Source organism: Babylonia areolata, chromosome 16 (genome assembly GCF_041734735.1).
Source record: "Babylonia areolata isolate BAREFJ2019XMU chromosome 16, ASM4173473v1, whole genome shotgun sequence".
Classification (NCBI taxonomy): domain Eukaryota; kingdom Metazoa; phylum Mollusca; class Gastropoda; order Neogastropoda; family Buccinidae; genus Babylonia; species Babylonia areolata.
Window position 1 is genome coordinate 12620569 of NC_134891.1, and position 12500 is coordinate 12633068.

General features: G+C 47.8%; 1 protein-coding gene across 1 annotated transcript in view; it reads left to right on the top strand.

The window, feature by feature from the left end:
- Window positions 1–5652, top strand: part of LOC143291162 (uncharacterized protein C56G2.4-like) — a 30608-nt gene extending 24956 nt beyond the window's left edge. The window contains exons 9-10 of the mRNA XM_076600863.1: window positions 340–607; window positions 4599–5652. Coding sequence (XP_076456978.1) covers window positions 340–607; window positions 4599–4887 — 557 coding nt within the window. The 3' untranslated portion in view covers window positions 4888–5652. The remainder of the gene's footprint in view (window positions 1–339; window positions 608–4598) is intronic.
- Window positions 5653–12500: the final 6848 nt, after the last annotated feature.

Genomic DNA, 12500 nt, shown 5'->3' on the forward strand with positions numbered 1-12500 from the left:
CAACAACAACAGCAACAACAACAACAGCAGCAGCAACAACAACAACAGGAACAACAGCAGATACAACAACAGCAGCAACAACAACAACAACAGCAACAACAGCAGCAACAACAACAACAGGAGGGGGGAGTGCAAGCCGGTAGGGGGGAGGGTTGATTGGTTGGTGTGAAAGAGAGCTTTCTGTTTGTTTCATATTCCTTTTCTTTTCTTCGGTGGTTGTAATGGTTCCTCTTTTTAGTTTAAATGTAGGGGCAGGGGAGTGGGGGAGCGGCGAGGGGGGACACCCTAAATCATTCTTTGAAGACGGCCCCTGATCCTCATCCCCCTCCCTGCCCCCAGACAAAACCCTGACCCTCATGATGGTGGACCCCCACGTGCCCAGTGAGGCGTTCGGCAACCTCCGCCTGCCCTTCGCCCATTGGCTGGTCGTCAACATCCGGGGCGGTGACGTAGCTTCCGGTAACGTGGTGCAGAGCTACATGGGCCCCGCCCCTCCCGACCCCCACCCCCACCGCTACTACTTCCTTCTCTTCCTGCAGCCCCGTGACCTTGACCCTGCCCGCATGGATTACTCCGCCTGCAACTGCAGCTGGGCCTTCAGGGGAAGGTAAAGGGGCGTGGTGTCATGATGTGATGTTATGTGGTGTCAGGATGTGGTGTTATGTGGTGTCAGGATGTGGTGTCATGTGGTGTCGTGATGTGTTATGTGGTGTCAGGATGTGGTGTTATATGGTGTCAGGGTGTGGTGTTATGTGGTGTCGTGATGTGGTGTTATGTGCTGTTATGTGGTGTCATGATGTGGTGTCATAATGTGGTGTCATGATGTGGTGTTATGTGGTGTCATGATGTGGTGTTATATGGTGTCAGGGTGTGGTGTCGTGATGTGGTGTTATTTGGTGTTAGGGTGTGATGTTATGTGGTGTCTTGATGTGGTGTTATGTGGTGTCATGATGTGGCGTTATGTGGTGTCAGGATGTGGTGGTATGTGGTGTTAGGATGTGATGTCATGCAATGTCAGGATGTGGTTTTATGTGGCATTATGTGGTGTCATGATGTGGTGTCAGGGTGTGGTGTTATGTGGTGTCAGGATGTGGTGTTATGTGGTGTCAGGATGTGGTGTTATGTGGTGTCAGGATGTGGCAGTTATGTGGTGTAAGGATATGTTGTTATCTGGTGTTATGTGGTGTCAGGGTGTGGTGTCGTGATGTGGTGTCATGATGTGGTGTTATCTGGTGTTATATGGTGTCATGATGTGGTGTTATGTGGTGTCAGATGTGGCAGTTATGTGGTGTCAGGATGTGGCAGTTATCTGGTGTTATGTGGTGTCAGGGTGTGGTGTTATGTGGTGTTATGATGTGGCAGTTATGTGGTGTTATGTGGTGTCAGGATGTGGTGTTATGTGGTGTTAGGGTGTGGTGTTATGTGGTGTCAGGATGTGGTGTGAGGAGTGGCTGTCATGTGGTGTCAGGTGTGGTGTTATGCTGTGTCAGGATGTGACAGTTATGTGGTGTCAGGATCTGGCAGTTATGTGGTCTATCATTGTAACACGTTGGGAGGGAGGAAGTGTCAGTTATGTGGTCAGTTATAGTAAAACGTTCACAGGGAGGTGGAGTCAGGATATGGTAGGAATGTGGTCATCTGTAGTTAGTTCATGAGAGTTTCACGTTTCAAGACTTCACTCCTTCAAACAAAGACACCTTCACCAAACCAAGACCCCAGCACTGACAACACGACCCAATAGACACGAGCCTGACAGTGTCTAACATTGTTTATGGGAGGGAACCTGTCTAACACTACTGAGGGGAGGGAACCTGTCTAACACTACTGAGGGGAGGGAACCTGTGTAACACTACTGAGGGGAGGGAACAGGTACCGTTAGTGTTGTGTGGTTGAGTTGTGTTGTGTGACGTCAGGTACCGTTAGTGTTGTGTGGTTGAGTTGTGTTGTGTGACGTCAGGTACCGTTAGTGTTGTGTGGTTGAGTTGTGTTGTGTGACGTCAGGTACCGTTAGTGTTGTGTGGTTGAGTTGTGTTGTGTGACGTCAGGTACCGTTAGTGTTGTGTGGTTGAGTTGTGTTGTGTGACGTCAGGTACCGTTAGTGTTGTGTGGTTGAGTTGTGTTGTCTGACGTCAGGTACCGTTAGTGTTGTTTGGTTGAGTTGTGTTGTGTGACGTCAGGTACCGTTAGTGTTGTGTGGTTGAGTTGTGTTGAGTGACGTCAGGTACTGTTAGTGTTGTTTGGTTGAGTTGTGTTGTGTGACGTCAGGTACCGTTAGTGTTGTGTGGTTGAGTTGTGTTGTGTGTCGTCAGGTACTGTTAGTATTGTTTGGTTGAGTTGTGTTGTGTGACGTCAGGTACCGTTAGTGTTGTGTGGTTGAGTTGTGTTGTGTGACGTCAGGTACCGTTAGTGTTGTGTGGTTGAGATGTGTTGTGTGACGTCAGGTACCGTTAGTGTTGTGTGGTTGAGTTGTGTTGTGTGACGTCAGGTACCGTTAGTGTTGTGTGGTTGAGATGTGTTGTGAGACGTCAGGTACCGTTAGTGTTGTGTGGTTGAGTTGTGTTGTGTGACGTCAGGTACCGTTAGTGTTGTGTGGTTGAGATGTGTTGTGAGACGTCAGGTACCATTAGTGTTGTGTGGTTGAGTTGTGTTGTGAGACGTCAGGTACCGTTAGTGTTGTGTGGTTGAGATGTGTTGTGAGACGTCAGGTACCATTAGTGTTGTGTGGTTGAGTTGTGTTGTGAGACGTCAGGTACCATTAGTGTTGTGTGGTTGAGTTGTGTTGTGTGACGTCAGGTACCGTTAGTGTTGTGTGGTTGAGTTGTGTTGTGTGACGTCAGGTACCGTTAGTGTTGTTTGGTTGAGTTGTGTTGTGTGACGTCAGGTACCGTTAGTGTTGTGTGGTTGAGATGTGTTGTGAGACGTCAGGTACCGTTAGTGTTGTGTGGTTGAGTTGTGTTGTGTGACGTCAGGTACTGTTAGTGTTGTGTGGTTGAGTTGTGTTGTGTGACACAGGCGCCGTTAGTGTTGTTTGGTTGAGTTGTGTTGTGTGACGTCAGGTACCGTTAGTGTTGTGTGGTTGAGTTGTGTTGTGTGACGTCAGGTACTGTTAGTGTTGTTTGGTTGAGTTGTGTTGTGTGACGTCAGGTACCGCTAGTGTTGTGTGGTTGAGTTGTGTTGTGTGTCGTCAGGTACTGTTAGTATTGTTTGGTTGAGTTGTGTTGTGTGACGTCAGGTACCGTTAGTGTTGTGTGGTTGAGTTGTGTTGTGAGACGTCAGGTACCATTAGTGTTGTGTGGTTGAGATGTGTTGTGAGACGTCAGGTACCGTTAGTGTTGTGTGGTTCAGTTGTGTTGTGTGACGTCAGGTACTGTTAGTGTTGTGTGGTTGAGTTGTGTTGTGTGACACAGGCGCCGTTAGTGTTGTGTGGTTGAGTTGTGTTGTGTGACGTCAGGTACCGTTAGTGTTGTGTGGTTGAGTTGTGTTGTGTGACGTCAGGTACCGTTAGTGTTGTGTGGTTGAGTTGTGTTGTGTGACGTCAGGTACCGTTAGTGTTGTGTGGTTGAGTTGTGTTGTGTGACGTCAGGTACCGTTAGTGTTGTGTGGTTGAGTTGTGTTGTGTGACGTCAGGTACCGTTAGTGTTGTTTGGTTGAGTTGTGTTGTGTGACGTCAGGTACCGTTAGTGTTGTGTGGTTGAGTTGTGTTGTGTGACGTCAGGTACCGTTAGTGCTGTGAGGTTGAGTTGTGTTATGTGACGTCAGGTACCGTTAGTGCTGTGAGGTTGAGTTGTGTTGTGTGACGTCAGGTACCGTTAGTGTTGTGTGGTTGAGATGTGTTGTGAGACGTCAGGTACCGTTAGTGCTGTGAGGTTGAGTTGTGTTGTGTGACGTCAGGTACCGTTAGTGTTGTGTGGTTGAGTTGTGTTGTGTGACGTCAGGTACCGTTAGTGTTGTGTGGTTGAGTTGTGTTGTGTGACGTCAGGTACCGTTAGTGTTGTGTGGTTGAGTTGAGTTGTGTGACGTCAGGTACCGCTAGTGTTGTGAGGTTGAGTTGTGTTATGTGACGTCAGGTACCGTTAGTGCTGTGAGGTTGAGTTGTGTTGTGTGACGTCAGGTACTGTTAGTGTTGTTTGGTTGAGTTGAGTTGTGTGACGTCAGGTACCGTTAGTGTTGTTTGGTTGAGTTGAGTTGTGTGACGTCAGGTACCGTTAGTGTTGTTTGGTTGAGTTGTGTTGTGTGACGTCAGGTACCGTTAGTGTTGTGTGGTTGAGTTGTGTTGTGTGACATCAGGTACCGTTAGTGTTGTTTGGTTGAGTTGTGTTGTGTGACGTCAGGTACCGTTAGTGTTGTGTGGTTGAGTTGTGTTGTGTGACGTCAGGTACCGTTAGTGTTGTTTGGTTGAGTTGAGTTGTGTGACGTCAGGTACCGCTAGTGTTGTGTGGTTGAGTTGTGTTGTGTGACGCCAGGTACTGTTAGTGTTGTTTGGTTGAGTTGTGTTGTGTGACGTCAGGTACCGTTAGTGTTGTTTGGTTGAGTTGAGTTGTGTGACGTCAGGTACCGTTAGTGCTGTGCGGTTGAGTTGAGCTGTGTGACGTCGACAGGTGCCGGTTTGACGTGATGACGATGGTGAGGGAGCAGGGGCTGGAGCTGGTGGGGGTGACGTGGATGGAGGCCCGCCATGACGCCTTTGTCCGCCAGCTGTACGTGCAGGCCGGCCTCACCCCACGCTGCTCCGCCTGTCACGGCCTGCCCGGCTATGCCGACCCATGCCCGACCCGTCCAGCCTCCTCCGCCCGGGCACTCTGCGCCACGGGCATGTGTGTGCTGTCTGTCTGCCTGGGTGCCTTGCTGAGGCTGGTGCTGAGCGGAGCGGGGGCTTTCCGCGGCTGAGGAACAGGGATCTGTTGACGACTCTTCTTCAGCCCTGGATCTTGGCTTCTTGGCACAGGACAGACCAGGGCCGGTTTGTGGTGATGGATCTGAGCAGCGCTGAGTTTGACTGGCGTGAAGACTTTTCCCCAGTCCCCGGGATTAGCGACTTTCCCCCTAGTCCCTGGGATTAGCGACTTTCCCCCTAGTCCCTGGGATTAGCGACTTTCCACCATGTCCCTGGGATTAGCGACTTTCCAGTCCCTGGGATTAGAGACTTTCCCCAACTCCCAGGGATTAGCGACTTTCCAGTCCCTGGGATTACAGACTTTCCCCACCTCCCAGGGATTAGCGACTTTCCAGTCCCTGGGATTAGAGACTTTCCGCCTTCTCCCTGGGATTAGAGACTTTCCACCATGTCCCAGGGATTAGAGACTTTCCCCAACTCCCTGGGATTGGAGACTTTCCGCCTTGTCCCTGGGATTAGAGACTTTCCTCAACTCCATGGGATTAGAGACTTTCCAGTCCCTGGGATTAGAGACTTTCCACCATGTCCCTGGGATTTGCGACTTTCCACCATGTCCCTGGGATTAGCGACTTTCCACAACTCCTGGGATTAGCGACTTTCCACCATGTCCCTGGGATTAGCGACTTTCCGCCTTGTCCCTGGGATTAGCGACTTTCCACCATGTCCCTGGGATTAGCGACTTTCCGCCTTGTCCCTGGGATTAGCGACTTTCCACCATGTCCCTGGGATTAGCGACTTTCCGCCTTGTCCCTGGGATTAGCGACTTTCCGCCTTGTCCCTGGGATTAGCGACTTTCCGCCTTGTCCCTGGGATTAGCGACTTTCCCCAACTCCTGGGATTAGCGACTTTCCGCCTTTTCCCTGGGACTAGCGACTTTCCCCAACTCCTGGGATTAGCGACTTTCCGCCTTGTCCCTGGGATTAGCGACTTTCCCCAACTCCTGAGATTAGCGACTTTCCGCCTTGTCCCTGGGATTAGCGACTTTCCCCAACTCCTGGGATTAGCGACTTTCCCCCAGTTCCAGGGATAAGTGACTTTCCGGAACAACAGTAACTTTCTCCAACCCCCAGGGGTTACCGACTTTCCCCAACTCCCAGAGGTTATTGACTTTCCCCAACTCCCAGGGATTAGCGACTTTCCCCAACTCCCAGAGATTAGTGACTTTCCCCAACTCCCAGAGATTAGCGACTTTCCCCAACTCCCAGGGATTAGCGACTTTCCCCAACTCCCAGGGATTAGCGGCTTTCCCCAACTACTGGGATTAGCGACTTTCCCCAACTCCCAGGGATCAGTGACTTTCCCCCAGTCCCAGGGATTAGAGACTTTCCCCAACTATTGGGATTAATGACTTTCCCCAACTCCCAGGGATTACCGATTTTCCCCAACTCCCTGGGATTAGTGACTTTCCCCAACTCCCTGGGATTAATGACTTTCCCCAACTCCCTGGGATTAATGACTTTCCCCAACTCCCAGAGATTAGTGACTTTCCCCAACTCCCAGAGATTAGTGACTTTCCCCAACTCCCAGAGATTAGTGACTTTCCCCCATGGCCCTGGGATTAGCACGTGCTGCGTTGCATCGTTGGTGTCTGGCTCAGTGTCACAGCAGATTGTATGCATGTGGAATTAGTGGGTCTGTTCTTCCTTAGGGAGCCCCACATCACCAAGGACCCAGCGTCATCCACCTTCCTGTTTGCCTGTGTACATAGTTCAGTGTTTTACCTGGCAAACTTGACATTTCTGTCAGCATAACTGTACCAATATGACAAAGTGGCTTTTTCTGTGGAATAACGCTTTTGTATTTTGTATTTGTATTTCTTTGTGTGAAATTCGGGCTGCTCTCCCCAGGGAGAGCCCGTCGCTACACTACAGTGCCACCACCCTTTTTTGTATTTTTTCCTGCACGCAGTTTTATTTGTTTTTCCTATCGAAGTGGATTTTTCTACAGAATTTTGCCAGGAACAACCCTTTTGTTGCCGTGGGTTCTTTTACGTGCGCTAAGTGCATGCTGCACACGGGACCTCAGTTTATCGTCTCATCCGAAGGACTAGCGTCCAGACCACCACACAAGGTCTAGGAGGGGGAGAGCGTTACCTCTAGGCAATCACTCCACATGATGTGTGTGTGTGTGTGTGTGTGTGTGTGTGTGTGTATGTGTGTGTATGTGTGTGTGTGTGTGTGTGTGTGTGTGTGTGTGTGTGTGTGTGTGCCATCACTCCACGTGATATTGGCGCTGTTGATAGTTTCTGTGCAACAGATATAGGCTACCGTACACTGGACCTCGGTTCTACTGTACTGCATTGTACTACGTAATGCAATGTGTTGTATCAGGTATTGCATTGCTACAGATTTCTCTGTGTGACATTCTGGCAGGGGAGGCAGAGTATGATGGTGCCATTCAACAGTGACCAGCACTCCAGGCCCTCAGTGGACCTCATCATCCTCATGACTCATAGTCACCTGTCACCTGTAGCGGCCATCATTCTCATGACTCATAGTCACCTGTAGCGGCCATCATCCTCATGACTCATACTCACCTGTAGCGGCCATCATCCTCATGACTCATAGTCACCTGTCACCTGTAGTAGCCATCATCCTCATGACTCATAGTCACCTGTCACCTGTAGCGGCCATCATCCTCATGACTCATAGTCACCTGTAGCGGCCATCATCCTCATGACTCATAGTCACCTGTAGCGGCCATCATCCTCATGACTCATAGTCACCTGTAGCGGCCATCATCCTCATGACTCAGTCACCTGTAGCGGCCATCATCCTCATGATTCAGTCACCTGTAGCGGCCATCATCTTCATGACTCAGTCACCTGTAGTGGCCATCATCCTCATGACTCATAGTCACCTGTAGCGGTCATCATCCTCATGACTCATAGTCACCTGTAGCGGCCATCATCCTCATGACTCACTCACCTGTAGCGGCCATCATCCTCATGACTCAGTCACCTGTAGCGGCCATCATCCTCATGACTCATAGTCACCTGTCACCTGTAGCGGCCATCATCCTCATGACTCAGTCACCTGTAGCGGCCATCATCCTCATGACTCATAGTCACCTGTAGCGGCCATCATCCTCATGACTCAGTCACCTGTAGCGGCCATCATCCTCATGATTCAGTCACCTGTAGCGGCCATCATCCTCATGACTCAGTCACCTGTAGCGGCCATCATCCTCATGACTCAGTCACCTGTAGCGGCCATCATCCTCATGACTCATACTCACCTGTAGCGGCCATCATCCTCATGACTCAGTCACCTGTAGCGGCCATCATCCTCATGACTCATAGTCACCTGTCACCTGTAGCGGCCATCATCCTCATGACTCAGTCACGTGTCACCTGTAGCGGCCATCATCCTCATGACTCAGTCACCTGTCACCTGTAGCGGCCATCATCCTCATGACTCAGTCACCTGTAGCGGCCATCATCCTCATGACCCAGTCACCTGTCACCTGTAGCGGCCATCATCCTCATGACTCATAGTCACCTGTAGCGGCCATCATCCTCATGAGTCAGTCTCCTGTCACCTGTAGCAGCTATCATCCTCCTGACTCATAGTCACCTTTCACCTGTAGCAGCCATCATCCTCATGACTCATAGTCACCTGTAGCGGCCATCATCCTCATGACTCAGTCACCTGTTGCGGCCAGCAGCCCCTCCTTGCACGTGAAACATGTGGACCAACAGTCTTGTCTTCCATCTCCCTGTCATTGGCCGTAAAGATGTAACCTGATCACATGTAGTCTGTCCTGTATGGAGCACTTTTTCCCTCTTGTAGAAACCCATCCCAGCACATACATGCTGGCGCGCACGCGTTCGCGCACACTTACACTGTGAATGACTTGAGTTACACACATGCGTAAACACACACACATGCACATACAAGCACACATTCAGTGGCAAACACACGCACGCAAGCACTTTCAACTCGCGCGCGCACGAGCACAAACACACAAAATGCACGCGCGCAGACACACACACACACACACACACACGCCCGCGCGTGCGCGCGCACACACACACCATTACCATACTTCGCCTTGTGCAAACTGATACTTTCACATGTTTTCACAATGTTATCTGGTCGTTAGTTTGAATGATATTTATAATCCCTTACCAAAGAGTTTATATTATTTTATAACAAAGCCTGTTGTTTGTTTTACTTTTTAAATGGCAACATTTTTCACAGCATACTCCATGTTGTTATTGTACTTTTGACACATGCAAGCTTTGTTGTATACGCGGCAGTGGACATATTTATGATGTACATTTTCCCCCCAGTAAAATCAAGTGAATGCTGCATTTGTTCTTATTCTCATACACGCAGCCTTCAACAGTAGAGGTGTATGTTGCTATTAAAAGCAAACAAGCTTGGTCTGGACATATATATCAATAATTACGATATATGATTCCTTTTCCTAATAAACCACCACGTCAACGGGGCGGTTTGTTCTGTGTTGTTAAATGATGCCTTCATATTGGGGGCTGTATAGGATTCACACTGTCTGTCTGTTCTGTGTCTCAGTATTGAGCGCTGTGCACGCTCACTTTTCTGTACAGTCAGAGCAATCTGTTTTGTTGTTGTTGTTTGTTTGTGTGTGTGTGTGTGTGTGTGTGTGTGTGTGTGTGTGTGAGTGCGTGTGTGTGTGTGAGAAAGAGAGAGAGAGAGAGTGTGTGTGTGTGTGTGAGAGAGAGATAGAATGTGTGTGTGTGTGTGTGTGTGTGTGAGAGAGAGAGAGAGAGAGAGAGAGAGAGAGAGAGAGAGAGTGTGTGTGTGTGTGTGTGTGTGTGTGATAACGATAACGATAACGATTTTTTATTCAGATAAAGGCCAAAGCCCCTTACTGAAGGGGGTGACATTAAAGAAAGATAAATAAGATTTTACATGACACACTATGCATCTTCAACACAAACCAACCAAAAAATATCTAACACAGATGTTCAACAACATTCAATGAATGAATGAATGAATGTGTGTGTGTGAGAGAGAGAGAGAGAGTGTGTGTGCGTGTGTGTGTGTGTGTGTGAGAAAGAGAGAGAGAGAGAGAATGTGTGTGAGAGAGAGAGAGAGAGAGAGTGTGTGTGTGTGTGTGTGTGAGTGTGTGTGTGTGTGTGAGAGAGAGAGAGTGTGTGTGTGAGAGAGAGAGAGAGAGAGTGTGTGTGTGTGTGTGTGTGTGTGTGTGTGTGTGTGTGTGTAGTGTCTAGGCATAATGCCGATTTTGAGCCGATCTTTTGTTCAGTGAAGGAGTTATGGCTGATTGAAAGAAAGTCATGAATGGAGGCATAACAACATTCGGACAAATCCATATACGCTACACCACATCTGCCAAGCAGATGCCTGACCAGCAGCGTAACCCAACGCGCATAGACAGGCCTTGAGGAAAGCAAAGGTAATAATAGAATAAGTGAGATAAATAAATGAATGAATAACTAAAAACTAAAAACGGCTGGACGCTCATCATTCGTTACCTGTGTCACTCAATCAGATTTAAGGCACATACACTCATACAGACATGTAACATTTCACCTGTATGACGGTTTTTGTTTATTTTCCTCGACATGTAGGCAGCCATACTCCGTTTTTCGGGGGTGTGCATGCTGGGTATGTTCTTGTTTCCATAGCCCACCGAACACTGACATAGATTACAGAATCTTAAACGTGCGTATTGGATCTCCTGCGTGCATATACACACGAACGGGGTTCAGGCAGAAGCAGGTCTGCACATATGTTGACATAGGAGATCGGAAAAATCTCCATCCTTTACCCCACCAGGCGCCGTTACCGAGATTTGAACCTGGGACCCTCAGATTGAAAGTCCAACGCTTTAATCACTCGGCTATTGCGCCCGGATGAAATGTGAAAACATTGACGCGTTGTGTGTGTGTGTGTGTGTGTGTGTGTGTGTAGGGAGGGGGAAGGCGGTGCATTTATGTGTGTGCGTGTGTATGTACTGTGTGGAACAATCACACGTGTCATGACGCCTTTCCATTGGGTGTTGGTGTTGTGGCCTGATCCCAGCACGGCGTGCTCTGACCGACAGTCAGGAGACATCGCACCATGATATCACTGCATCTCAAGTGATTTGTATTTGTATTTTAATTTGTATTTGTATTTCATTTTAACACAACAGATTTCTCTGTGTGAAATTCGAGCTGCTCTCCCCAGGGAGATCGCGTCGCTACACTACAGCGCCACCTGATGGCCTGTATTTCCACTTTGGTTTGTATTGGGAACATTATTTTGATGTCTATCAATTTTGATTCTGGAACAATAATTCGGTCTATTTTGAATGTTGGAGCATTAACGTGGTTTTTTATTTTGAACTCGGAACAATAAATCGATGTTTATTTTGAATTTGGAACATCAATTTGATTTTTGTTTTGAATTTGGAAAAAAAATCGATCTTTATTTTCAATCTAGAACATTAATTTGATATTCAATTTGAGTTTGGAGCAATGATTCGATCTTTATTTCAATTTGGGATGTTAAACTGATCTTCATTTTGAATTTGGAACAATAATTACGATCTATATTTTGAATATGGAACATGAAATTGATCTTCATTTTGATTTTGGAACAATAATACGATCTTTATTTTGAAACTGCACCATTCACTTGACCTTCACATTGATCCTTTCACACCGTTTGGAAAATGGGGAACACAACACTGAACCCGGAAAGACGGCTTGCTGACGGACCCAAACTACTTCACACGAGAGAAGAAAAATACACGGAAAGAAAGAAACACACACACACACACACACACACACACACACACACACACAGACAGACAGACAGGCACACACACACACACACATCTGTGGTAAGCAGTTCAGCTTGCATCATTGTTTGTTTCACTGTCAGCAGTTTCGTACCTTCTTGCCCAAGTATTTCAAAGAGAATAATAATTCCGCAGATGATTTTTGTAATTTCTGACGAGGTTCTTATGGTCGAACTTTCACAGGCATTAGTTCATAGCCCTATTTCTACATTCCTTTAAATTAATGCACTTCAGAATTGTGTTAATGGTTTCTGGTTATTATCATTATTATTATTGAATTGTTACTGTTAAATGCAATTGCATGTTAGTTATGAATTTTACGGTAGTTTTCTGGTTTCCCTTTTTTTCTGTTTTCCTCTTCCCTGCCCCCACCCCCCTCCTCCCCCCATGCCCCCGTCCTCCCCCCCACCCCTTTTTAACGTCTAATATCACTGATAGTGAAAAGACGCTAAAGAACGAACACACACACACACACACACACACACACACACACACACACCACAGACATACACACACACACACACACACACACACACACACACGCTTAAACACACACACACACACACACACACAGAGCAAAGACAGACAGACAGGCAGACACACACACACACATAAACACACACGCACGCACGCACGCACGCGCGCACGCACATACAGCAAGATATTCATAGTTTAATAAATAGATAGATAGATAGATAGATAGACAGACATGAATACTTATATAGCGCATATCCTCGGTCCGAGACCAAACAGTCAAAGCGCTTATCACACACACACACACACACACACATACACAGAAACGAGAATGGGA